Source organism: Mobula hypostoma, chromosome 28 (assembly GCF_963921235.1).
Source record: "Mobula hypostoma chromosome 28, sMobHyp1.1, whole genome shotgun sequence".
Lineage (NCBI taxonomy): Eukaryota > Metazoa > Chordata > Chondrichthyes > Myliobatiformes > Myliobatidae > Mobula > Mobula hypostoma.
Window position 1 is genome coordinate 35,557,241 of NC_086124.1, and position 24,888 is coordinate 35,582,128.

Consider the following 24,888-nt stretch of genomic DNA (forward strand, 5'->3'; position numbering starts at 1 on the left):
GAAGAGTGAGAGGGCGCTGATTGGTCGAAGCCACAAGGACTGAGGGGAAGAACTGAGGGAAGGGTGGACGGGCGTTCACTGGCAGGAGTGGAAGCGCCGAACGCTGATTGCGTAACTTGGCTGCCAGTCAGAAAATGGACAGCGAGCTCGAACCATACACTGTCATTGATTGGTCAATGGCGGCAGTCCATCAAAAGGAGAAGGAGGGACGAAGGGCCGGACCAATGCAATTGGTCCGTCGGAAATAGTTAGGGGCGGGGCGGGGCCGAGCCGCCGGCGCCGCACTTCCGCCTTTGCCGAGTTTGGGGTCATAGTGACGGGGGATCGGAGACGGGGATGGGGTCGGGGACCGGGACTGAGATCGAGAGCCTGCAAGCCGGCTGTTCACCTTGGGATGGGCCCTTGAGGGGGGCAGCTGCCCCTTAATCCCCCTCCCAGCACTCGATTTCTCCCCAAGACCCAAACCAGCGACCCTTTGCCTCGCTACCGTGGCTGCTCGGCCCATGGAGGCAGGACCCCGGGATCTCATCCACCGGGAGACCGGGACGAACGCCCGGGGAGGCGGCGTTGACAACCGGTACACGGGCTCCCTGACCTGGCCTCTGCCCCACGGGGAGTCCAGTACCGGGAGCCGGATCTGGGGCGAGGCCCGATACTCCCAGTCCCCGACCCGGGCCCTGCTCCATGGGGAAGTGGGCAGCGGAGCCAGCAGCAGCTCGGAGGCCCGGTACGCCCTGACCCTGACCCGGGAGGCTCTCCATGTCCAGCGGCTCGGTCCCCGGGCCGAGCAGGAGCGGCGGCTGGTGCTGCCGCTCCGCCACGTCCTGGGCTGCCGCCGGAGGGACGGGGACAGTGAGGCGGCCCACTTCACCCTCTCCTGCTACCTGCCCCGGAGAGGGCTGGTGGGCGCCGGCCGGGGTTGCCGCCGGGTGGTGAAGACGTTCCGGGTGGACGGCGGCGCCGGGGCAGCGGAGAATCGGGCCCGGGCCGAACGCTGGGTAGCTGCCATCAGGTGCCTGTTGCTGGGGATCGACGTGCCGGCCGAGGAGGGTGAGGAGGGTCGAGGGGGATCGCTGGAGGGGTAGGGAGGGAGGGGTGGGACCGCTGGAGGGGTAGGGAGGGAGGGGTGGGACCGCTGGAGCGGTAGGGAAGGAGGGGTGGGACCGCTGGAGCGGTAGGGAGGGGGACAGGATCGGCTGGAGGGGGCGGGAAGGGGTAGGGGGACTACGGCTGTAGGTGTGAGGAGGAGAGGGAGGAGGCGACGGGATGGGTGCAGGAGGGAGATATGTGGGTGATGCCATGGGGGATGGGAGATAGAAGTGGTGGTGAGGGGAGAGTGCAGATGTCTGGGTTTGTAGGATGGAGGAGGTTACCTCTGCTATTCCTGACCTCTCACCTCATTTCCCCACCACAGAGATCACCCTGAGCCTCCTGCCTCGCCCTCGGCGCCTCCTCCTCCTGGTGAACCCTCGCAGTGGGCAGTCCCTCGGCATGCAGTACTGTCACCAGTACATTCTGCCCATGATCTCCGAGGCAGACGTCAGCTACAACCTCATCCGCACAGGTACAGCCCCTGGGTGCTGCTCTGGTATTCGGGGGCAAATGACAAGTTGACGGCTATGAGCAGTCGGTTCACTATTCATGCGCTGATCTGTAATTCTTGAGAGTGGCATCATTGGTTGCAAGAAGAACTTTTTGGCATAATCAAAGTACTGAGTACAGGAGATGGGATGTTATGTTGAAGGTGTATGAGACGTTGGAGAGGTCTAATTTGGAGTATTGTGTGCAGTGTTTGGTCACCTACCTACAGGAAAGGTGTAAATAAGATTGAAAGAGTGCAGAGAAAATTTACAAGGGTGTTGCCAGGTCTAGAAGAAAGATCAGTAAGGTTTGAATAGGTTCAGACCTCAGTCAATTCAATTCGAGATCAGGGTATATGGTACACGTATGTCAGCATATAGTGACTGCCCTGGGCTTCACTTTCTTATGGACTTTCACAGTAAATGTAAAGAAACTGAAAATAACTAACCAAATAATAATAAATAAATCGTCAATAATATTGAGGACATGAGACGAAAAGTCCATAGGTTGTGGGAATAGTTCGGAGTTGAGGTGAGTGAAGTTACCCCCGTCTTGATTCGAGGGCCTGAAGGTTGAGGGGTAATAACCGTTCCTGAGCCTGGTGGTGCGAGTCCTGAGGCTCCTGCACCTCCTTCCTGATGGCAGCAATGAGAAGAGAGCGTGGTCTGGGTTGTGGGGATCCCTGACGATGGATGCTGCTTTCCTGTGATAACGCTCTGTGTAGATGTACTCAATGGTCAGGAGGGCTTGACTGGGCTGTATCCATTACTTTTGTAGTATTTTCCATTCAGGGCATTGAACATAATTAAACATATCCAGTTCCTACAAGAGGGCACGGTCAGAGCAAAAAAGTGTCCAGTCCAGAGCAAACTGGGCTGGTGTTCCTACATGAGGTAGTGATTAGGGTCAGGCCGGTTTGGTCCAATGAGAGACTGGTTGAAGGAACTCACTGTCCCTGAACCCGGTGACATGGGACCTCCTGCCCGACGGGAGCTGGGAGACGACACGACTCGTCCTGGCTGCTGGGTGTTGTCTTTCTGAGGCAGCGCCTCCTGTCGATACTCCTGATGGTGGGAAGGGATGTCCACCACTCTGCAGCCTGCGTCCCCGTGCCGGACCGTGACGCAGCCAGTCAGCATACTCCCAGCAGGGCATCTGTAGAGGTTTGTGAGGTGAGAGGTTTAATAGGGATCTGAGGGGGCATCTTTCTCACTCAGAGGGGGTCTATCTACGGAACACGCTGCCAGAGGAAGTGGTTGAGGCAGGGACAGTGATAACATTTAAAAGGCACCCGGACAGAGGCCGAACCTGGGCAGGTAGGAACAGTTGGGCCGGAGGGCCTGTTTCTGTTCCGCGGTTGACATTCCTGGAGTAAGAGTCTGGGAGGCAGTCCTTCAGCCCGTCTGGTCAGTGCTGACCACGGAGGTCCCGTCTGGTCAGTGTTGACCACGGAGGTTCCATCTGCCCGTTTTTGCCCCATATCCCTCTCAACCAGGGGTTCCCGGCCTGTTTTTAATGCCATGGACCTAGACAATGAAGCAGGAGGTCTGTGGACCCCCAGGTTGGAATTACCTGTTCTAAACTTTTCCTGTCCCTCAATCTGTCCATGTGCCTTTCAAATGTCATTAATGTACCTCCCTCAACCACTTCCCCTGGACCACCCGCCGGGTGAAGACGTTTTACCTCAGATCTCTCTTAAATCTCCCCCCAGCTCTGGGGGAAAGATCAGGTTGGGAAGTGAGTACACCCACCCCAGACAATGAAGGGTCTTTGCCTGTAACGTAGGCATTTACTCATGGCCTGCTGAGTTCCTCCAGCCTCTCGTGTTTGTCACTGTGAGACGATTGTTCACTGGCTATGCTCCATCTTCAATACTGCAATTCATCACCAGAGTCCTGACCTTTGTGTCTGTCTGCTGCTGGATCCTCGACATCGGTACAGATGAGCAGAAACAGCGCCACACTGACTCCCTGCCAGGCTGTGTCCTCAGCTCCTACTCTCCCACTGTAGACTCATGACTGGCCAGATCTGGCTCAAACTCTACAGGCTTGCAGATGACACAGCCGTGGTAGGCCATATCTCAGTAACCATAAGGTATCGGAGCAGAATTAGGTCATTCGGCCCATCGAGTCTGTTCTGTTTCACCATGGCTGATCCACTTCCCCCCCCCCCGCCAAGTGCCCATCTCCCGCCTACTCCCTGTATCCTGACTAATCAAAAATCTATCAACCTCTGCTTCAAATTTACCCAATAACTTGGCCCCCACAGACACATGGCAATGAATTCCACGGATTCACCACTCTGGCTAAAGAAATTCCTCCTCATCTCATTCTCAGGGATGCCCCTTGATTCTGAGGTTGTTCTCTACTCTGACTCCCCCACCATTGGAAGCATCCACTCCATCGAAGCCTCTCAACATCCGTGCTCGGGATCTTTTCAACGATTTCAGGTTCTCTAGCCCCCAACTTATTTTCACTATGGATGTCCAGTCCCTCTATACCTCCATCTCCCACCAAGAAGGCCTCAACGCCCTCTGTTTCTTTCCAGACACCAGACCCAACCAGTTTTCTGCCTAGTGGAACTTGTCCTCGTTCTTAATAATTTGTCCTTTGGCTTCAAACAAAAGGTGTAGCCATGGGCACTCACGTGGGTCCCAGCTATGCCTGCCTGTTTGTCAGCTATGTGGAACAGTCTATGTTCCCAGCCTACACTGGTGACCGTCCCACACTTTTCCTACGCTACATCGACATCTGCATTGGCGCTGCTTCCTGCACCAATGCCAAACTCATCAACTTCATCCACTTTGCCTCCAACATCCGCCCTGCCCTCAAATTTACCTGGTCCATTTCCAACATCTCCCTCCCGTTCCTCGATCTCTCTGTCTCAGTCTCTGGAGACAGCTTATCTACTGATGTCTATTATCAACCCACAGACTCTCACAGCTACCTCCTCCCACCCTGTTACTTGTAAAACATCATCCCCTTCTCTCAATTCCTCCGTCTCCGCCGCATCTGCTCTCAGGATGTGGCTTTTCATTCTAGAACGAAGAGGCTTCCCTTCCTCCACAATCAACGCTACCCTCAATTTCATCTCTTCCTTTTCACGCATGTCTGCTCGCACCCCATCCTCCCACTACCCTTGCAGGGGTTGGGTTCCTCTTGTCTACACCTATCGCTCCACCAACCTGTAAGTAATTCTCTGGAACTTTCACCACCTTCTACGGGGTCCCACCACCAAACACATCTTTCTCTTCCCTCACCCCCCACCAACTTTCTGCTTTCCACAGGATCGTTCTCTCTGCGACTCTCCTGTCCATTCGTCTCTCTGCTGATCTCCCTCCTGCACTTACCCTTACAAGCAGAACAAGTGCTACACCTGCCCCGACACCACCTCCCTGACTACCATTCAGGGCCCTGAACTCTCCTTCCCGGGGAGGTGAGGCCTCACCTGTGAGTCTGTACTGCGTTCGGTGCTCTCGGTGTCGCCTCCTGTATTTCGGTGAGATCCGACATCGATTGGGAGAGGGCTTCGCCGAGCATCTACACTCCGTCCGCCAGATAGAGTGAGATCTCCCAGTGGCCACCCTTTTAGTTCCACTTCCCTTTCCCATTCCTGTGTCGATCCATGGCCTCCTCTACTGATACATTTAGACTGGAGGAGCAGCACCCTTGTATTCTGTCTGCTTCGCCTTCAACCTGATCGCATGAACATTGATTTCTCAAACTTCCAGTAATGACCCCCATTCCCCACCCCCTTTCCCTCTCACCTTATCTCCTTGCCTGCCCATCCCCTCCCTCTGGTGCTCTCTTTCCCACTTTCTTCCCCCCACTTTCTTCCATGGCCTTCTGTCCTCTCCTATCAGACTCCCCCCTTCTCCAGCCCTGTATCTCCTTCACCAACCAACTTCTCAGCTCTTCACTTCATCCTTCCCCCTCCTGATTTCACCTATCATCTGGTGTTTCTCTCTCGCCTTTCCCCACATTTCAAATCTACTCTTAATTTTTTTTCTCCAGTCCTGCCAAAGGGTTTCAGCCCGAACGTTGACTGTACTTTTTGTCCATAGGTGCTGCCTGGCTTGCTGAGTTCCTCCAGCATTTTTTGTGTGTTGCTCAGATTTCCAGCATCTGAACACTTTCACCATTCAATATGTTTCAATGAGATCCCCACCCCACCCCACCCATTCTTCTGAATTCCAGCGAATACAGACCCGGAGCCATCAAATACTCTTCATATGACAAGCTGTTCAATCCTGGAATCATTTTCATGAACTTCCTTTCAACTTTTTCCAGTTTCAGCACATCCTTTGTAAGATAAGGGGCCCAAAACTGCTCACAATACTCCAAGTGAGGCCTCACCATTTAATTCTTGCTTTTATGTTCTTGTCCTCTTCAAATGAATGCTAACATTGCATTTGCCTTCCTCACCACCGACTCAACCTGCAAAATAACCTTTAGGGAATTGTACACAGGGACTCCCAAGTTCCTTGTGTCTGTTTTTTGTATTTTCTCACCTTTTAGAAAATGGTCAACCCTTTCATTTCTTCTGCTAAAGTCTATGACCATTAACTTCCCAACACTGCATTCAATCTGCCATTTCTTTGCCTGATCTCCTAATGGGTCTAAGTCCTCCTGTAGTCTGTGCACTTCCTCAAAACTACCTGCCTCTCCACCTGTCTTCTTGTCTGTAAACTTTACAGCAGGTCCTTGTGCAAGATGCCCTAAAGGTTAACCTCCAGGTTGAGTCGGTTGTGAAGAAGGCGAATGCAATGTTGGCATTCATTTCTAGGGGTATAGAATATAAGAGCAGGGGTGCGATGTTGAGGCTCGATAAGGCACTTGTGAGACCACACTTGGAGTATTGTGTGAAGTTTTGGGCTCCTTATTTTAGAAAGGATATACTGACATTGGAGAGGGTTCAGAGAAGATTCACGAGAACGATTCCAGGAATGAAAGGGTTACCGTATGAGGAATGTCTGGCAGCTCTTGGGCTGTATTCCCTGGAGTTCAGGAGAATGAGGGGGGATCTCATAGATACATTCCAAATGTTAAAAGGCCTGAACAGATTAGGTATGGCAAAGTTATTTCCCATGGTAGGGGATTCGAAGACTTCAGGATTGAAGGACGTCCATTTAGAACAGAGATGCAGAGAAATAACTTTAGTCAGAGGGTGGTAAATCTGTGGAATTTGTTGCCCTGAGCGGTTGTGGAGGCCAAGTCATTGGGTGCATTTAAAACAGAGATAGATAGGTTCTTGATTAGCCAGGGCATCAAAAGGTATTGGGTGAAAGCAGGGGAGTGGGGATGACTGGAAGAATTGGATCAGCCATGATTGAATGGCAGAGCAGACTCGATGGGCCGAATGGCCTACTTCTGATCCGATATCTTATGGTCTCATTTCACCATCCAAATGATTGATTTGGTCAGAGTACAGAAAGGAGATGGAGAGCATGGTGACACGGTGTCGTAACAGCAAACTTTCCCCTAATGTCAACAAAATCAGAGGTCATGACTTCAGCAAGGGGAGCAGTACACACTCCTGTCTACACCACCAATACTGAAATCAACAGGGGTGTCAGACCTTCAGATTCCTCAGTGTGGACATCTCCAACTGTCCGTCCAGGTCCAATTACATTGACTTCCCGCCCAGGAAAGCCCACCATCACCTCTACTTTCCTCAGCATGTCCCCGTTGACCCTCACCAATTTTCACCGATGCACCACAGAAAGCATCTGATCCGGATGCATCTCGGCTCGGTACGGCAACTGCTCCGCCCGGGACCGCAGGAAACCGCAGAGAGTTGTGGACACAACTCAGCACATCACGGAAACCAGCCTCCCCTCCATGGACTCTGTCTACACTTCCCACTGTCTCAGTAAAACAGACAGTGTGATCAAATACCCCCACCCACACCGGACATTCTCTCCCCCCCCCCCACCCCCACCCCCATCGGGCAGAAGATACAAAAGCCTGAGAGCACGTCCCACCAGGCTCGAGGACAGCTTCTACCCCGCTGTTATCAGACTATTGAACGGTCCTCCAGTACGAGGACAGCTTCTACCCCGCTGTTATCAGACTATTGAACGGTCCCCCAGTACGATAAGATGGCAGGCGGTGACTAGTGGGGTACCGCAAGGCTCAGTGCTGGGACCCCAGTTGTTTACAATATATATTAATGACTTGGATGAGGGAATTAAATGCAGCATCTCCAAGTTTGCGGATGACACGAAGCTGGGTGGCAGTGTTAGCAGTGAGGAGGATGCTAAGAGGATGCAGGGTGACTTGGATAGGTTGGGTGAGTGGGCAAATTCATGGCAGATGCAATTTAATGTGGATAAATGTGAAGTTATCCACTTTGGTGGCAAAAATAGGAAAACAGATTATTATCTGAATGGTGGCCGATTAGGAAAAGGGGAGGTGCAACGAGACCTGGGTGTCATTATACACCAGTCATTGAAAGTGGGCATGCAGTTACAGCAGGCGGTGAAAAAGGCGAATGGTATGCTGGCATTCATAGCGAGGGGATTCAAGTACAGGAGCAGGGAGGTACTACTGCAGTTGTACAAGGCCTTGGTGAGACCACACCTGGAGTATTGTGTGCAGTTTTGGTCCCCTAATCTGAGGAAAGACATCTTTGCCATAGAGGGAGTACAAAGAGGGTTCACTAGATTGATTCCTGGGATGGCAGGACTTTCATATGAAGAAAGACTGGATGAACTGGGCTTGTACTCATTGGAATTTAGAAGATTGAGGGGGGATCTGATTGAAACGTATAAGATCCTAAAGGGATTGGACAGGCTAGATGCAGGAAGATTGTTCCCGATGTTGGGGAAGTCCAGAACGAGGGGTCACAGTTTGAGGATAAAGGGGAAGCCTTTTAGGACCGAGATTAGGAAAAACTTCTTCACACGGAGAGTGGTGAATCTGTGGAATTCTCTGCCACAGGAAACAGTTGAGGCCAGTTCATTGGCTATATTTAAGAGGGAGTTAAATATGGCCATTGTGGCTACGGGGGTCAGGGGGTATGGAGGGAAGGCTGGGTTCTGAGTTGGATGATCAGCCATGATCATAATAAATGGCGGTGCAGGCTCGAAGGGCCGAATGGCCTACTCCTGCACCTATGTTTCTATGTTTCTATGACTCTTGACCTCACAATCTACCTCGTCGTGACCCTTGCAGCTTATTGTCTGCCTGCACTGCCCTTTCTCTGTAACTGTAACACTTTATTCTGCACTCTGTTATTGTTTTCCCTTGTTCTACCTCGATGCAATGATCTGTATGCAAGACAAGATTTCTGCCGTATCTCAGTACATGTGCCAATAGTAAACCAATTCCATAAGCCTTGTGATTTTACAAACTTGTATAAAAGGTGTGGCGAGATTTAGCTCAGACTCATCTTTGCCTCCACCTTGGTGGGTCATGGTAACGATTCAGAGTCCAGGAAGGAGATGGAAATTTGGGTGACAACAACCGTTTCCATGATGATCATAAAGATCACCCATTGCTCTCCTACACCAGGGGATGTAGATCCAGTGTGAGCAGCCTCTCCCTCGGCAACAAGCAAAGATCCTGGTCTGCGTGGTGAGGGTCTCTGATGATGGACGATGTTTTCCTGCCGCAGCGTTTCATATAGATCTGCACAAATGGGATGTGGGAGGGTTTTACCGCTGATGGGCTGAATCCACTACCTTTTGTTGGATTTTCTGCTCAAAGGCTTTGGTGTTCCCATACCAGGCCGTAACACACACTCTCCACCACACTTGGATAGTTTGCCAAGGTTTTCACTGACATGATGAGCCCCACAGACTCCTGAGGAATTCGAGGTGCTGTTGTGCTTCCTTCACAATAATATTTATATGCTGGGTCCAGGACAAGTCCCTGAAATGGTGACACCCAGGAACCTAAAGTTACTGACCTCTCCACCCCTGCTCCTGTAATGAATACTGGCTCATGGCCTCTGGTTTCCCTCTCCTGAGGTCTACAATCAGTTCCTAAAACTACACGATACTCCAAATCGGTCTCACCAACACCCTGTACAACTGCAAAATAACAGTCGGTGAACTGGATGCCCTGACTGACGAAGACCAACGTGCCAAACTTGTCGAATGGTGCAGTCACTTTCAGTGAGCTGTGGGCTTGTACTCCCAGTCCCTCTGTGTCACAACGCTCGTCAGTGCCCTGCCATTCACTGTCCAAAATGCATCACCTCCCACGTATCTAAATTGAAGTCCATTTGCTGGCCCTCAGTCCCCCTCCCAAACTGATGACGGCCTCTGTCTGCCCAAGTTTGCTGACGACACCACTGTGGGCTGTATCAAAGGGAGATTGAAAACTTGTCTGAGTGGTATCATAACTACAACTTCTCACTCAAAGCCAGCAAGACCAAGGAACTGATTGTAGTCTCCAGGAGAGGGAAACCAGAGGTCCCTGAGCCAGTAATCATCGGAGGTGGAGAGGGTCAGTAACTTTAAATTCCTGGGTGTCACTATCTCAGAGGACCTGTCCTGGACCCAGCACATTACTGGAATTGTGAAGAACGCATGGCTCCAACCATACTTCCTCAGGAGTTTGGCGTGACGTCTGAAACTTTTACAGATGTGTCGTGGAACATATACTGACTGGCTGCATCATGGTATTTGAGTGGAAAATCCCATAAAAAAAGCGAGTGGATTCAGCCCAGTACATCACGGGCAAAACCCTCCCAACTATTGAGCACATCTGCATGAGACACTGTCATGGGAAAGCAGCGTCCAACGTCAGAGATCCCCACCACCCAGGCATGCTGCTGTCATCAAGTAGAAGGTACTGGGGCCTCGACTCCCACCACCAGGTTCGGGAACAGTTACTACCCCTCGACCATCAGGCTCCTGAACAAAAGGGGATGGCTACACTCACTCACCCATCCATTGAGATGTTCCCACAACCAATGATCACACTTTAAGGTCTCATTATCTCATATTCTCACTATTTATTGCTAATTATTTATATTTGCATGTGTATATGTGTCTTCTGCTCTCTGGTTGATCTTTCACTGATCCTGTTATAGTTACTATTCTATAGATTTGCTGACTAAAAAAATGATTCTCAGAGTTGTAAATACTCTAATTTACTTTGAGCTTTGAATTTATTGTACCCTGCTCCAGTGTCAATGAAAATTTGCTGACTGTGCAAGGATCTTTCACTACCTTCCCATGACGGGCCAAAACCGAGCGTGTCAGGTTAATTGGTCAGTGTGAATTGTCTGTGATTAGCCTGGGGTTAAATGAGTGGGTTGCTGAGTACTGGAGCTTGTTCTGTCCTCACTCTGTCTGTGGTAAAACCGTGGTCTCAATGGTCACTGAGTCGAGTCTGCGGCCTGTTCTCACTCTGTCTGTGGTAAAACCGTGGTCTCAATGGTCACTGAGTCGAGTCTGCGGCCTGTTCTCACTCTGTCTGTGGTAAAACCGTGGTCTCAATGGTCACTGAGTCGAGTCTGCGGCCTGTTCTCACTCTGTCTGTGGTAAAACCGTGGTCTCAATGGTCACTGGGCCCTGCACTGCCGAGTCTGCGGCCTGTTCTCACTCTGTGGTAAAACCGTGGTCTCAGTGGTCACTGAGTCGAGACTGCGGCCTGTTCTCACTCTGTGGTAAAACCGTGGTCTCAGTGGTCACTGAGTCTAGTCTGCGGCCTGTTCTCACTCTGTGGTAAAACCGTGGTCTCAGTGGTCACTGAGTCGAGACTGCGGCCTGTTCTCACTCTGTCTGTGGTAAAACCGTGGTCTCAATGGTCACTGAGTCGAGTCTGCGGCCTGTTCTCACTCTGTCTGTGGTAAAACCGTGGTCTCAATGGTCACTGAGTCTAGTCTGCGGCCTGTTCTCACTCTGTCTGTGGTAAAACCGTGGTCTCAATGGTCACTGGGCCCTGCACTGCCGAGTCTGCGGCCTGTTCTCACTCTGTGGTAAAACCGTGGTCTCAGTGGTCACTGAGTCTAGTCTGCGGCCTGTTCTCACTCTGTGGTAAAACCGTGGTCTCAGTGGTCACTGAGTCTAGTCTGCGGCCTGTTCTCACTCTGTGGTAAAACCGTGGTCTCAGTGGTCACTGAGTCTAGTCTGCGGCCTGTTCTCACTCTGTGGTAAAACCGTGGTCTCAGTGGTCACTGAGTCGAGACTGCGGCCTGTTCTGGCTGCAGTGATATCTGGCTTTGTGTCTTCCTTTAAGACTTTGGTTCTGAAGCTATTTGCCTGCTTTTATTTGAAACATGGAAATCTACAGCACACTACAGGCCATTCGGCCCACAATGTTGTGCCGACCATAACCTGCTCTACAAACTGCTGAGGATTTCCCTACCGCATAGTCCTATTTTTCTAAGCTCCATGTACCTATCTAGGACCCTATTGTATCTGCCCCTACCACCATCGCTGACAGTGCATTCCACACACCCACCACTCTCTCTGTGGAAAAACTTATCCCTCACTTCCCCTCGGTACCTATTTCCAAGCACCTTGAATCTGTGGCCCCATCGTGTGAGTCATTTCAATCATGGGAAAAGGCCTCTGACTATCCACACAATCAATGCCTCTCACCATCTTATACATGTCTGTCAGGTCACCTCTCATCCTCTGTCGCTCCAAGGAGAAAAGGCCGTGTTCACTCAGTGTCTCCCTGTTGTTGCAGGGTTTATTTTTGTGTCTGTCTCTGCACCTTGGGTGTTTGGTCTTTGGTTTGGAAGGGTTCTCCGCCTGTAAGGACTTGTATAATGTACACTGCGTACTTGGATAACAAATACATTTTCAACTTTGAAGGCTCTCAGCCAAGGCCAGCAGTGGAAAGATGAGCAGCTTCATGTTGCTGGGAGCCGTCAGCTGAGAGGAGATTCACCAGGATGCTGCCTGGATTAGAGAGCATGTCTGATGAGGAACAGTTCAGCGAGCTTTTCTCTTTGGAGCGAGGGGGGATGAGCGGTGTACAGGATGACAGATTTAGATAGAGTAGTCAGTCAGAGGCTTCTTCCCAGGGTGGAAATGGTATCATTTTAAAGTGATTGGAGGAAGAAAAGGGGGGTGTTGATTAGGTGTTCTTACACAGGGGTGGCGTGGTGCTGGAGGCAGATACGACAGGGACTGTGGAGGGAAGAGTTGGAATCACCTCGGAGTAGATTATGTCTCGCCTTTCTGAGGAGGTTGAAGAGAGCTGGACTTTGCATGTCAATCCTCACTCTGCAGATGCCGAGCAGAGAGCGTCCCGACAAGCTGCGTCAGTGCTCGGTGTGCAAACCCGCGCGCGGCGGACAGGGCCGCTCCACAAATCTGCCCAGCTGACCCACCATCAAAGGGCCAGTAACACTCACAACACGCTGGAGGAACTCAGCAGGTCGGGCAGCATCCGTGCAAACGATGAGTCGACGTTTCGGCCCAGAACCCTTCGTCAGGACTGTAGAGGGAAGGGTTCCCACCCCTATAAAGAAGGTGGGGGAGGGTGGGAAGTAGAAAGCTGGTAGGTTCAGTTGAAAAACCAGTAATTTGAGAGACAAAGGGGTGGGGGAGGGGAAGCAGGGAGGTGATAGGCCGGAAAACGATGGGTAGTAGAAGGAGGCGGTACCTTGAGGGAGGTGATGGGCAACTGGGGGGGGGGCAAAGAGGGATAGGGGAGGGAATTACCGGAAGTTGGAGAATTCTATGTTCATACCAAGAAGCTGGAGACTACCTAGACGGTATATGAGGTGTTGCTCCTCCAACCTGAGTTTAGCCTCATCAGGGCAGTAGAGGAGGCCATGTATGGACATATCTGAATGGGAATGGGAAGCAGAGTTGAAGTGGGTGGCTACTGGGAGATCCTGTCTGTTGTGGCGGACGGAGCGGAGGTGCTTGACGAAGCGGTCCCCCAATCTGCGTCGGGTCTCACCGATGTAGAGGAGGCCGCACCGGGAGCACCGGATGCAATAGATGACCCCAACAGACTCGCAAGTGAAGTGTTGCCTCACCTGGAAGGACTGTTTGGGCCCTGAATGGTTGCAAGAGATGATGTGTAGGGACAGGTGTAGCACTTGCGCTTACAGGGATAAGTGCCGGGTGGGAAATCCGTGAGGAGGGATGTGTGGATAACGGAGTCGCAGAGGGACTGATCCCTGCGGAAAGCGGAGAGGGATGGAGAGGGAAAGATGTGTTTAGTGGTGGGGTCCTGTTGAAGGTGGCGGAAGTTGTGGAGGATAATGTACTGGATCCGGAGGCTGGTGGGGTGATAAGTGAGGACAAGGGGAACTCTGTCCCTGTTGTGGTGACGGGAGGATGGGGTGAGGACCGAAGTGCGGGAAATGGAGGAGATGCGGGTGAGAGCATCATTGATGACGGCAGAAGGGAAACCACGATCCTTAAAGAAAGAGGACATTTGAGATGTCCTGGAACGGAAAGTCTCATCCTGGGAGCAGATGCGGCGGAGACGGAGGAACTGGGAATTGGGAATAGGGAATAGCATTTTTGCATGTGGCGGGGTGGGAAGAGGTACAGTCGAGGTAGTTATGAGAGTCAGTGGGCTAAGTAACGTCAGGAAGGATCCCACCCACCCTGCTCACGGACTGTTTGTCCCACTCCCATCAGGGAGGAGGCTACGTTTCATCCACACCAGGACCTCCAGACTCCAAAACAGTTCCTTTCCCCAAGCAGTGAGGCTGATCAACACCTCCACCCAGTAACCCCCAACCACCACTACTTTAGCATTTCCTGTCGGTTACCTTATGTACAGACACTCCAGTGCCTGGTCTCCCCTTGGGGTCAAACAATCAATCTGTGTGTATAAGCTAACTTGTGCATTTGCCATTTATTGTGTTTTTTTTTATTATTGTTTGTTTTTGTGGTGCAGCAGAGCCGCAGTAGCAATCTTTTCATTCTCCTTTACTCCGTGTACTGGAAATGACGTTTCAGATAAACCATCCTGAGCTGGAAGGGTTGTCACAGCCTTGTGGGCCGAAGGGCCTGTATGGTGCTATGTGTCGGGCTGAGAGTAGGTGTGTGTGTGCCACAGGGTGGAGTGGCCTTGGGGCTTATCTCTCAGCAGGCATCTGGGTGCAGGACCTTGCACATCTCCCTTATCTCCTTTCCGCCAGATGCTCACGTCTCATTGACTGTGTGCTGCAGGAATGCAGAGACTCCTGACGAGGGTGGGAGGTCAGGGTGTTTCGAGCCCATTGGTTACGTGGGGAAGGTCACCCATTACAGGGAGGGAGGTCGACAAGGTGTATGGTGTGTTGGCCTTCGTTAGTCAGAGGATTGAGTTCAAGAGTTGTGAGGTAGTGTATATAAAACTCCGGTTAGACCGCACTTGGAATACTGAGTTCAGTTCTGGTCGCATCATTATGGGAAGGATGTGAACGGTTTAGGGAGGGTGCAGAGGAGATTCACGAGGATGCTGCCTGGATTAGAGAGCGTGTCTTATGAGGAACGGTTGAGCGAGCTGGGGCTTTTCTCGCTGGAGTTAAGGAGGGGGGGTGTTGGTAGAGCTGGTAAAAGAGTTGTGGGTAGATACAAGTCCAATACAAAATAACGCTGGAGATACTGTAATGAGAGATGCAGAGATGGCAGAGAAACTGAATGCGTATTTTGCATCAGTCTTCACAGTGGAAGACGTCTGCAGTATACTGGACATTGAAGAGTGTCAGGGAAGTGAAGTTTGTGCAGTGAAAATTACGACTGAGAAGGTGTTCAGGAAGCGTGATGGTCTGAGAGGTGTACAACATGTATCCAATTTTGGGAACAGTTTTTAAATTTCTTTAAGGTTCAGCCCTTCGAACCGCACTGCCTAGCAAAGCCCATTTTAATCCCAGCCTTATCACGGGACAATTTACAATGATCAATGACCAATGACCCCACCAACTGGACTGTGGGAGGAAACTAGAGCACCCGGAGGAAACCCACGCAGTCACAGGGAGAACGTACAAACTCCTGACAGACAGCGGCGGGAATCGAACCCGGGTCACTGGTACAATAAACCGTTGTGTTAACCACTACACTACCGTGTGATGGGAATCGAACCCGGGTCACTGGTACTGTAAACTGCTGTGCTAACGTCTACACTACCGTGTGATGGGAATCGAACCCGGGTCACTGGTACAATAAACCGTTGTGTTAACCACTACACTACCGTGTGATGGGAATCGAACCTGGGTCACTGGTACTGTAAACTGCTGTGCTAACGTCTACACTACCGTGTGATGGGAATCGAACCCGGGTCACTGGTACAATAAACCGTTGTGCTAATCTCTACACTACCGTGCGAGGGGAATTTACATTCAAGGACTCTTCATCTCATTTATTGATGATTTATTTATAATTATTATTATTATTTTTCTTTTATCTTGGCACAGTTGTCTTTTGCACACTGGTTGACTGCCCAAGTTGATGTGGTCTTTAATGAATTCTGTTACAAATTTATTGAACATGTCCACGAGAAATTGAATTTCATGGTTGGAGATCATGACAGGGATGAAGTTTGATAATGAATTTACTCTGTGCAAGATGATAGGAGGCATGGATGGAGTGGAGAGCCAGAGATTTTCTGGCAGAGCAGAGGTGGCGAGGATGAGGGGCTCTGGTTGTAAGGTAAATGGAGGAAGGCACGGGGAGGATGTCAGAGAGTAGCAGATGTGCGTGGAACACCCTGCCATGGGAGGTGGCAAAAGCAGATGCATTAGGTACATTCAAAAGACTATTGGGCAAGGGTGAGATTGATCTTGGAAGGGCCGAAGGGTCTGAACGTGCTGGAGCCTTCCATGTTCCAACCTGCACCGTCAGGCTGAAGAGTTGGAGGACAGGGTTTAGGGTGAAGACAGGTTGGGAAGTGTGAAGATTTGGGAGTCGGGGGGTGGGTGTGTGTGAATACTGTTCTGTTCAAGGGCAGACTGAGCACTGTGGAACAATGTGCAGGGCAGGGCAAGGCAAGGCCAGCTCCTCACACTGGAGGGCGGTGGTGGGGTAGGCCAGCTCCTCACACTGGAGGGCGGTGGTGGGGTAGGCCAGCTCCTCACACTGGAGGGCGGTGGTGGGGTAGGCCAGCTCCTCACACTGGAGGGCGGTGGTGGGGTAGGCCAGCTCCTCACACTGGAGGGCGGTGGTGGGGTAGGCCAGCTCCTCACACTGGAGGGCGGTGGTGGGGTAGGCCAGCTCCTCACACTGGAGGGCGGTGGTGGGGTAGGCCAGCTCCTCACACTGGAGGGCGGTGGTGGGGTAGGCCAGCTCCTCACACTGGAGGGCGGTGGTGGGGTAGGCCAGCTCCTCACACTGGAGGGCGGTGGTGGGGTAGGCCAGCTCCTCACACTGGAGGGCCATGGTGGGGTAGGCCAGCTCCTCACACTGGAGGGCGGTGGTGGGGTAGGCCAGCTCCTCACACTGGAGGGCGGTGGTGGGGTAGGCCAGCTCCTCACACTGGAGGGCGGTGGTGGGGTAGGCCAGCTCCTCACACTGGAGGGCCATGGTGGGGTAGGCCAGCTCCTCACACTGGAGGGCGGTGGTGGGGTAGGCCAGCTCCTCACACTGGAGGGCGGTGGTGGGGTAGGCCAGCTCCTCACACTGGAGGGCGGTGGTGGGGTAGGCCAGCTCCTCACACTGGAGGGCGGTGGTGGGGTAGGCCAGCTCCTCACACTGGAGGGCCGCGGTGGGGTAGGCCAGCTCCTCACGCTGGAGGGCCGTGGTGGGGTAGGCCAGCTCCTCACACTGGAGGGCGGTGGTGGGGTAGGCCAGCTCCTCACGCTGGAGGGCCGTGGTGGGGTAGGCCAGCTCCTCACACTGGAGGGCTGCGGTGGGGTAGGCCAGCTCCTCACGCTGGAGGGCTGCGGTGGGGTAGGCCAGCTCCTCACACTGTTTAACTCTCACTCCAGAGTATCAGAACCACGCCAAGGAACTGGTGCAGGAGATCAGTCTGACGGAATGGGATGGGATTGTCATCGTGTCCGGAGATGGACTGCTTCATGAGGTGAGCTCATAACCATCATGGCGTACTCTCCCGGGGTCAAACATGAAGTTAGTCTCCCTCCACACCGTCCCATCACACTCCCAGGGTCAGACACAGAGTGAATCTCCCTCCACACCATCCCATCACACACTCCCAGGGTCAGACACAGAGTGAATCTCCCTCCACACCATCCCATCACACACTCCCAGGGTCAGACACGGAGTGAAGCTCCCTCCACACCGTCACATCACACACTCCCTGGGTCAGACTCAGAGTGAAGCTCCCTCCACACCATCCCATCACACACTCCCAGGGTCAGACACAGAGTGAAGCTCCCTCCACACCATCCCATCACACACTCCCTGGGTCAGACTCAGAGTGAAGCTCCCTCCACACCGTCCCATCACACACTCCCGGGGTCAAACACAGAGTGAAGCTCCCTCCACACCGTCCCATCACACACTCCCGGGGTCAGACACAGAGTGAAGCTCCCCACACTGTCCCATCACACACTCCCGGGGTCAGACACAGAGTGATTCTCCCTCCACAACGTCCCATCACACACTCCCGGGGTCAGACACAGAGTGAATCTCCCTCCACACTGTCCCATCACACACTCCCGGGGTCAGACACAGAGTGAATCTCCCTCCACACCGTCCCATCACACACTCCCGGGGTCAGACAGAGAGTGAAACTCCCTCCACACCGTCCCATCACACACTCCCGGGGTCAGACACAGAGTGAATCTCCCTCCACACCGTCCCATCACACACTCCCGGGGTCAGACACAGAGTGAAGCTCCCTCCACACCGTCCCATCACACACTCCCGGGGTCAGACACAGAGTGAAGCTCCCTCCACACCGTCCCATCACACACTCCCGGGGTCAGACACAGAGTGAATCTCCCTACACACCGTCCCATCACACACTCCCGGGGTCAGACACAGAGTGAAGCTCCCTCCACACCATCCCATCACACACTCACGGGGTCAGACACAGAGTGAAGCTCCCTCCACACCATCCCATCACACACTCCCGGGGTCAGACACAGAGTGAATCTCCCTACACACCGTCCCATCACACACTCCCGGGGTCAGACACAGAGTGAATCTCTCTCCACACCGTCCCATCACACACTCCCGGGGTCAGACACAGAGTGAAGCTTGCTCTGCACCTTACAATTATATAATTTTTTCTTCCTTCAGGTGATCAATGGATTAATGGCTCGGCCAGATTGGGATCAGGCGATCAAAATGCCCCTCGGAGTCATCCCAGCTGGATCAGGGAATGCTTTGGCTGCATCTATCAACCACCACGCTGGGTAGGTGCCCTCAGAGCCGGACAGGCTGGTAAAGATGGCATTGGACATGCTTCCCTTCACCGGTCGGGTGTTGGGTACAAGAGTCGGGAAGCCATGGTGCAGCCGTATAAAACTCTGGTCTGTCCGCTGTCAGAGTATTGTGGTCTCCCACAGGAGTGGGGGCTTTGGAGAGGGACAGAAGAGGTTCACCAGGACGCTGCCTGGGTTAGAGGGCGTGAGCTATGAGGAGAGGGTGGACAAACCTGGGTTATTTTCTCTGGAGTGATGGATGCTGAGGGGAGACCTGGCAGAGGTTTGTAAGATTGAGGGGCACAGCTGGAGTAGACAGACGGGATCTGTTCCCCCAGGATGGAGATGTCTAATACCAGAGGGCTTGTGTTTAAGGTGAGAGGGGGCAAGTTCAAAGGAGATGTGAGGAGCAAGTTGTTTTCCAGACAGTAGTGGACGTCGGGAATGTGCTGCTGGGTTGCTGGTAGAGGGAGACAATAGAGCTGTTTAATCAGCTCTTGGACTGTACGGGGTACTCCGCAGAAGGACGCTGTGCACAGGGAACTGGGGGGTGGGGGGACGAACGCTGCGTGCGGGGAACTGGGGGGGTGGGAACGCTGCGTGCGGGGAACCGGGGGGGGGGCGGACGCTGTGCACAGGGAACTGGGGGGTGGGGGGACGAACGCTGCGTGCGGGGAACTGGGGGAGTGGGAACGCTGCGTGCGGGGAACCGGGGGGCGGGGCGGACGCTGTGCACAGGGAACTGGGGGGTGGGGGGACGAACGCTGCGTGCGGGGAACTGGGGGGGGAACGCTGTGCGTGGGGGACCGGGGGGTGGGGGGGGACGCTGCGTGCGGGGAATGGGGGGGGGCGGACGCTGTGCACAGGGAACTGGGGGGTGGGGGGACGAACGCTGCGTGCGGGGAACTGGGGGGGCGGAAGCTGTGCACAGGGAACTGGGGGGTGGGGGGACGAACGCTGCGTGCGGGGAACTGGGGGGGGCGGAAGCTGTGCACAGGGAACTGGGGGGTGGGGTGACGAACGCTGCGTGCGGGGAACCGGGGGGGGCGGACGCTGCGCGTGGGGGACCGGGGGTGGCGGACGTTGTGCACAGGGAACTGGGGGGTGGGGGGACGAACGCTGCGCGCGGGGAACTGGGGGGGGGAAACGTTGTGCGTGGGGGACCGGGGGGGGGCGGACGCTGCGCGTGGGGGACCGGGGGGGGTGGCGGACGCTGTGCACAGGGAACTGGGGGGTGGGGGGACGAACACTGCATGTGGGGAACTGGGGGGGGGAACGTTGTGCGTGGGGGACCGGGGGGGGGTGGCGGACGCTGTGCACAGGGAACTGGGGGGTGAGGGGACGAACGCTGCGTGCGGGGAACCGGGTGTGGGGGGGGTGGGCGGACGTTACTCCTCAAGACCCTGCTTCATGGTTGAAGCCATTGCCCTCGCTGAGTGTCATCGTCAGTGAAGATCTAGCCTGGACCCAGGATGTTGAAAAGATTTAAATGTAATTGCAGAGAAAGCTCTACTTAGAAGTCTGCGGAGGTCTGACATGTCATAACAAACCTTGGCAAATGTGTATCGGTGTGTGCTGACAGCCTGGTGTGGGAACGAAAAGCCACAAGGTAGAATTCTAAAGGAACCATGAGATAGGAGGTACAAGCTGTGATCAATGAGCTACGTCCAGCAAAAACAGGAAATGTAAAGCTGAATGAGGCCATTCCATCATGGCTGATTTATTATCCGTTTCAACCCCATTCTCCTGCCTTTGAGTGGAAAATGGTAGTGGATTCAGCCCGGTACAACACGGGTAAAACCCTCCCAACCATTGAGCACATCTACAGGGAACATTGCCGTAGGAAAGCAGCATCCGTCATCAGAGATCCCCACTCCCCAGGCCAGGCTCTCTTCTCACTGCCGCCATCAGGTAGACGGTACAGGAGCCTCAGGACTCGCACCACCAGGTTCAAGAACAGTTACCACCCCTCAACCATCAGGCTCCTGAACAAACGGGGATTACTACACTCATTAAAGGATTCTGTTAGCTTGTTCATTATTTATTGCTATTTATTTATATCGGCCTTTGCACTGTTTGCTGACAGATCCTGTTTACAGATTTGCTCAGTTACCCGCGACATGTGACATGTATGTACTCTGATAATAAATTTTACTTTGAACTGTGAACTTTGAACATATTGATGCAATTCCAGAGGAATTTGAGGAGATTCGATATGTTAACAAAGACTCGTGCCAATTTCTGCATTCTGACCGGCTGCATCAGCGTCTGGGACGGAGGGGCCACTGCACAGGGTCAGAAGAGCTGCAGAAAGTTGTAAACTCAGCCAGCTCCATCAGGCACCAGCCTCCCCAGCATGCAGGACGTCTTTGTCAAAGGCAGCGTCGGTCCCCATCAGCCGGGGCTGGGCAGACCCTCTCATTGCAACCATCGGTGGGGGGGGAGATACAGGAGTCTGAAGACCCACACTCAGCTTCTACCCCTCTGCCCTCCGATTTCGGAATGGACGATGAACTCACAAGACCTCATACTTTTTTCCCTCTCTTTGTACTGGTTAATGTAGTGTTTTGTGACTTTCTGGTTTTTGTGTATGGTGCTGTGCTGCCGTGGAACGGCAGATTTCACAGCTGCTGCCGGTGATGTTCCGCCTGATTCTGACTGCGATTCTCTCCGACAGGAATCGGATGGCAACGGGTGAAGAGCTGCTGCAGAACTGCATTCTCCTGCTGTGCCGCGGCTGTCCCACGCCCATGGACCTGGTCTCGGTCACCACCTCCTCCGGCCGCCGCCTCTTCTCCTTCCTCAGTGTTGCCTGGGGCTTTGTGGCGGACGTCGACCTCGAGAGCGAGCGCTACCGGCGGCTGGGGCCGGCCCGTTTCACCCTGGGCACCCTGGTCCGCCTGGCGTCCCTGCGCCGCTACCGGGCGCGCCTCTCCTACCTGCCCGCGCCTCCGGGCACACCCCCTTCCACCACTTCCACACCGCCCCCTCACCGGGGCCGCCGGCCCCTCTGCCGCAGCGCCACCACCGACGGAGGGAACCCCACGTCCCACCCTGCTCTCTGCCGCACGCTGTCTGAGGCGGGGGGCTGGCTCCCCCCTTCCCCCTACCCCTCTGCTGAGGGCTTCTCCTTTGAGGGAGTCTCCTTCCAGGAAGAGGAGGAGGAACAGGGAAGGGAGGAGGAGGAGGGGTTTAATTCCAATCAGGTCAGCTCTGAAGGGGTTAATTCCATTCCCAGGGGCAAGAGTCTGGTTGGCTCTGAAGAGATTAATTCCATTAACAAGAGCTTCAGTCTGGTCAATTTGGAAGGGGTTAATTCCAGTCCAGTCAGCTCTGAAGGGGTTAATTGTGTCAGTAAGGATGCCAGTCCAATCAGTTCCGAAAGGGTTAACTCTGGGCCTGTTGGTTCTGAAGGGGTTAACTCTGCCCACCGAGGCCCTGGGGGAGATGGCTCCCCCCACGAGGGAGCTGCAGTACTGAGGCCTCGTGAGGGAATGGAGGCGGGCAGCCCTCGCAAGGGAACTCCCTCAGGAGGGACCCCCCACCGGGACCTGCCAGCCGACCACCTGCTGGCACCACTCGACTGCCCGGTTCCCGGGGGCTGGCGGACATTGGAGGGGGACTTTGTCCTGGTGCTGGCGGTATATCAAAGCCACCTGGGGTCAGAGCTGGTGGCTGCGCCGTTCGCCCGCTTTGCAGACCGCGCCCTCCACCTCATCTACGTTCGGGCTGGCCTCTCCCGCGCTTCGCTCCTCCGCCTCTTCCTCGCCATGGGCACTGGCACCCACCTTTCCCTCGGCTGCCCCCACCTCACCTGTCTGCCTGTCTCGGCCTTCCGCCTGGAGCCCCTGGGGTCCCGGCCAGGCGCTCTGGCTGTGGACGGTGAGAGGGTGGAAGGGGGCCGTGTTCAGGCTCAGCTTCACCCTGGCCTGGCCCGGGTTATTGCTGGAGTCCCTCCACCCTGTCCTCCTCCCCACCGCCCCTCTGGCAAGCCCTGACTGCCTCCTTGTTCCCGGCCATCTTCTCTCTCCCCTCACCCTGGGGGAGACAGGAATTCTACGGTACGTTAACCCACAGTTTGCACGGCTGGGGGTGCATGTGCATGATGCACACCAATTCCCCTGCCCTGTGGTAACACTACTAACTCCCTCCACCTCGATGCTGGAGGGTCTGACTTGTGACTAACACTGAACCCCCTCCCACCAACTTCCCCGCGCTTCGGCGAAGACATATCCTCATGGGCGATCCGTGTGGGGATGGGCCGGGAGACACTTCCCACTCCTCCGTCCTCCCTCTTCGCCTGAACTTTTGTATAATTTATTAACTGGAATTAATTTTAACAGTGGTGCTTAACTGTGGGAGAAGCATTTCGATGTATGATGATTGGGAGTTATTGATGTTGGGGCTGATTGATTTTCGTGTTCACTGATCCATGGGACGGGGATATTGATTTTAGCCGCTCCTTGAGTTGTGTCGAGTTTCACTTTCACCCGAGGGATGGAACTGGAATTTTCATTTGCCATTTGAGATGAACGTCACACCTTCTCTCTCTCGATATATAAAATCTCTCACACCACCTCCCCCCCCCCCCAACCGGGTGGGGGAACTGAGGGGAAGGGGGAGGGGGTGATCTTGTTTGGCTGTTGTTTCTCTGAGGGAAGGCTGTAATTTCAATAAATCTGTATGGAACTGGACTCTGTGGGTGTTGTCTAGTTTGTCACTCCTCACCCATATGTCTCAGGCCGGGGAGGGGGGGTCTTCCGCCTTGTGAGAAAAGAGAATGGCCCCAGGGGGTGAGGATCTTTAGGCACTGCTTTTCTGTGCCAATGTTTCATGCACAATGGTTGGATGGGTTTTACCTAAGATGTACTGGACAGAATCTTACCTTTTGTAAGATTTCCCACCCACAGGCATTGGCGTCTCCACACCAGGCTGTAATGCAGTCAGCCAGCACACTTGATAGCAGTTTGGCAGGGCTTTTGGTAATGTGCTGAATCTCTGCAGACTTCTGTGGAAGTAGAGGCACTGTCGTGCTTTTTTCCTCAATAATACTTAAATGATGGGTGTAGGACGGGTCCTCTAAAATAGTGACAAGGAATTTGATATGATTGGCCCTCTCCACCTCTGATCCTCTGAGTACTGGCTCGTGGGCCTCTGGTTTCACTACAATCGCTTCCTTCATCATATTGACATTGAGTAAGAGTTTGTTGCTGTGACACCACTCAGCCAAGTTTTCAATCTCCTTCCCGTATGCTGATTCATCTCCCCCTTTGATACGGCCCACAACAGTGGTGTTGTCAGCAAACTTGTATCTGGTGTTGGGGCTGTACTTAACCTCACAGTCACAGGTGTAAAGCGAGTTGACACGTCCCTTTGGTGCTCCTGTGCTGATGGAGATTGTGGAGGAGATGCTTTTGCCAATCCAGACTGATTGGGGTCTACAAGTGATCCCATTGCACCAGGTCTTGGAGTTTACTGATTAGTTTTGAAGGGATGATGGTGTCAAACGTCAAGCTGTAATTGAAAGATTCTGATTCCTGATGTATGCATCTTTGCTTCTGGGCAGAGTTCGATGCAAGAGCAAAAAGACCCTGATGGGAGTTGTATACGGGCCTCCGAACAGTACCAGGATGTGAAATTAGTGGGAGATAGAAAACACGTCAAAAGAGCAATATTGCAGCAGTCATGGGGGATTCAATATGTAGGTATATTGGGAAAATAAGACTGGTGCTTGATTCCAAGATGGGGGATTTGTAGAATACCTACAAGATGGCTTTTTAGGGAAGCTCATGGTTGAGCCCACTCGGGGAAACTCAGGTTGGAGGAGCAGCACCTCATATACTGTCTAGGTAGTCTCCAGCCCCTTGGTATGAACATAGAATTCTCCAATTTCCGGTAATTTTCTCCCCGAGCTGCCTATCACCTCCCTCATGGTCCCGCCTCCTTCTACCCATTGTGTTTTCCCCTATTCCTTCTTCACCTCCCTGCTTCCCCCCCCCACCCCTTTATCTTTCCCCTTATTGGTTTTTCACCCGGCACCTACCAGCCTTCTCCTTCCCACCC

At 53.5% G+C, this 24,888-nt stretch overlaps 1 protein-coding gene across 1 annotated transcript; it reads left to right on the forward strand.

The window, feature by feature from the left end:
- The first annotated feature begins 282 nt into the window (after positions 1-282).
- On the forward strand, positions 283-23,539 carry LOC134338825 (sphingosine kinase 2-like). The gene is made up of 5 exons (XM_063034912.1): positions 283-1,050; positions 1,415-1,564; positions 17,422-17,516; positions 18,701-18,816; positions 21,503-23,539. Exons 1-5 carry the CDS (start codon positions 504-506, stop codon positions 22,821-22,823), a joined length of 2,229 nt encoding a protein of 742 aa, XP_062890982.1. The 5' UTR covers positions 283-503; the 3' UTR covers positions 22,824-23,539.
- Positions 23,540-24,888: the final 1,349 nt, after the last annotated feature.

Coding starts and splice junctions, on each gene's coding strand:
- LOC134338825 (XM_063034912.1), top strand. CDS start 504: ATGGAGGCAGGACCCCGGGATCTCATCCACCGGGAGACCGGGACGAAC. Junction 17,517..18,700: donor GAGATGGACTGCTTCATGAG/GTGAGCTCATAA, acceptor TTCTTCCTTCAG/GTGATCAATGGATTAATGGC. Junction 18,817..21,502: donor TCTATCAACCACCACGCTGG/GTAGGTGCCCTC, acceptor TCTCTCCGACAG/GAATCGGATGGCAACGGGTG.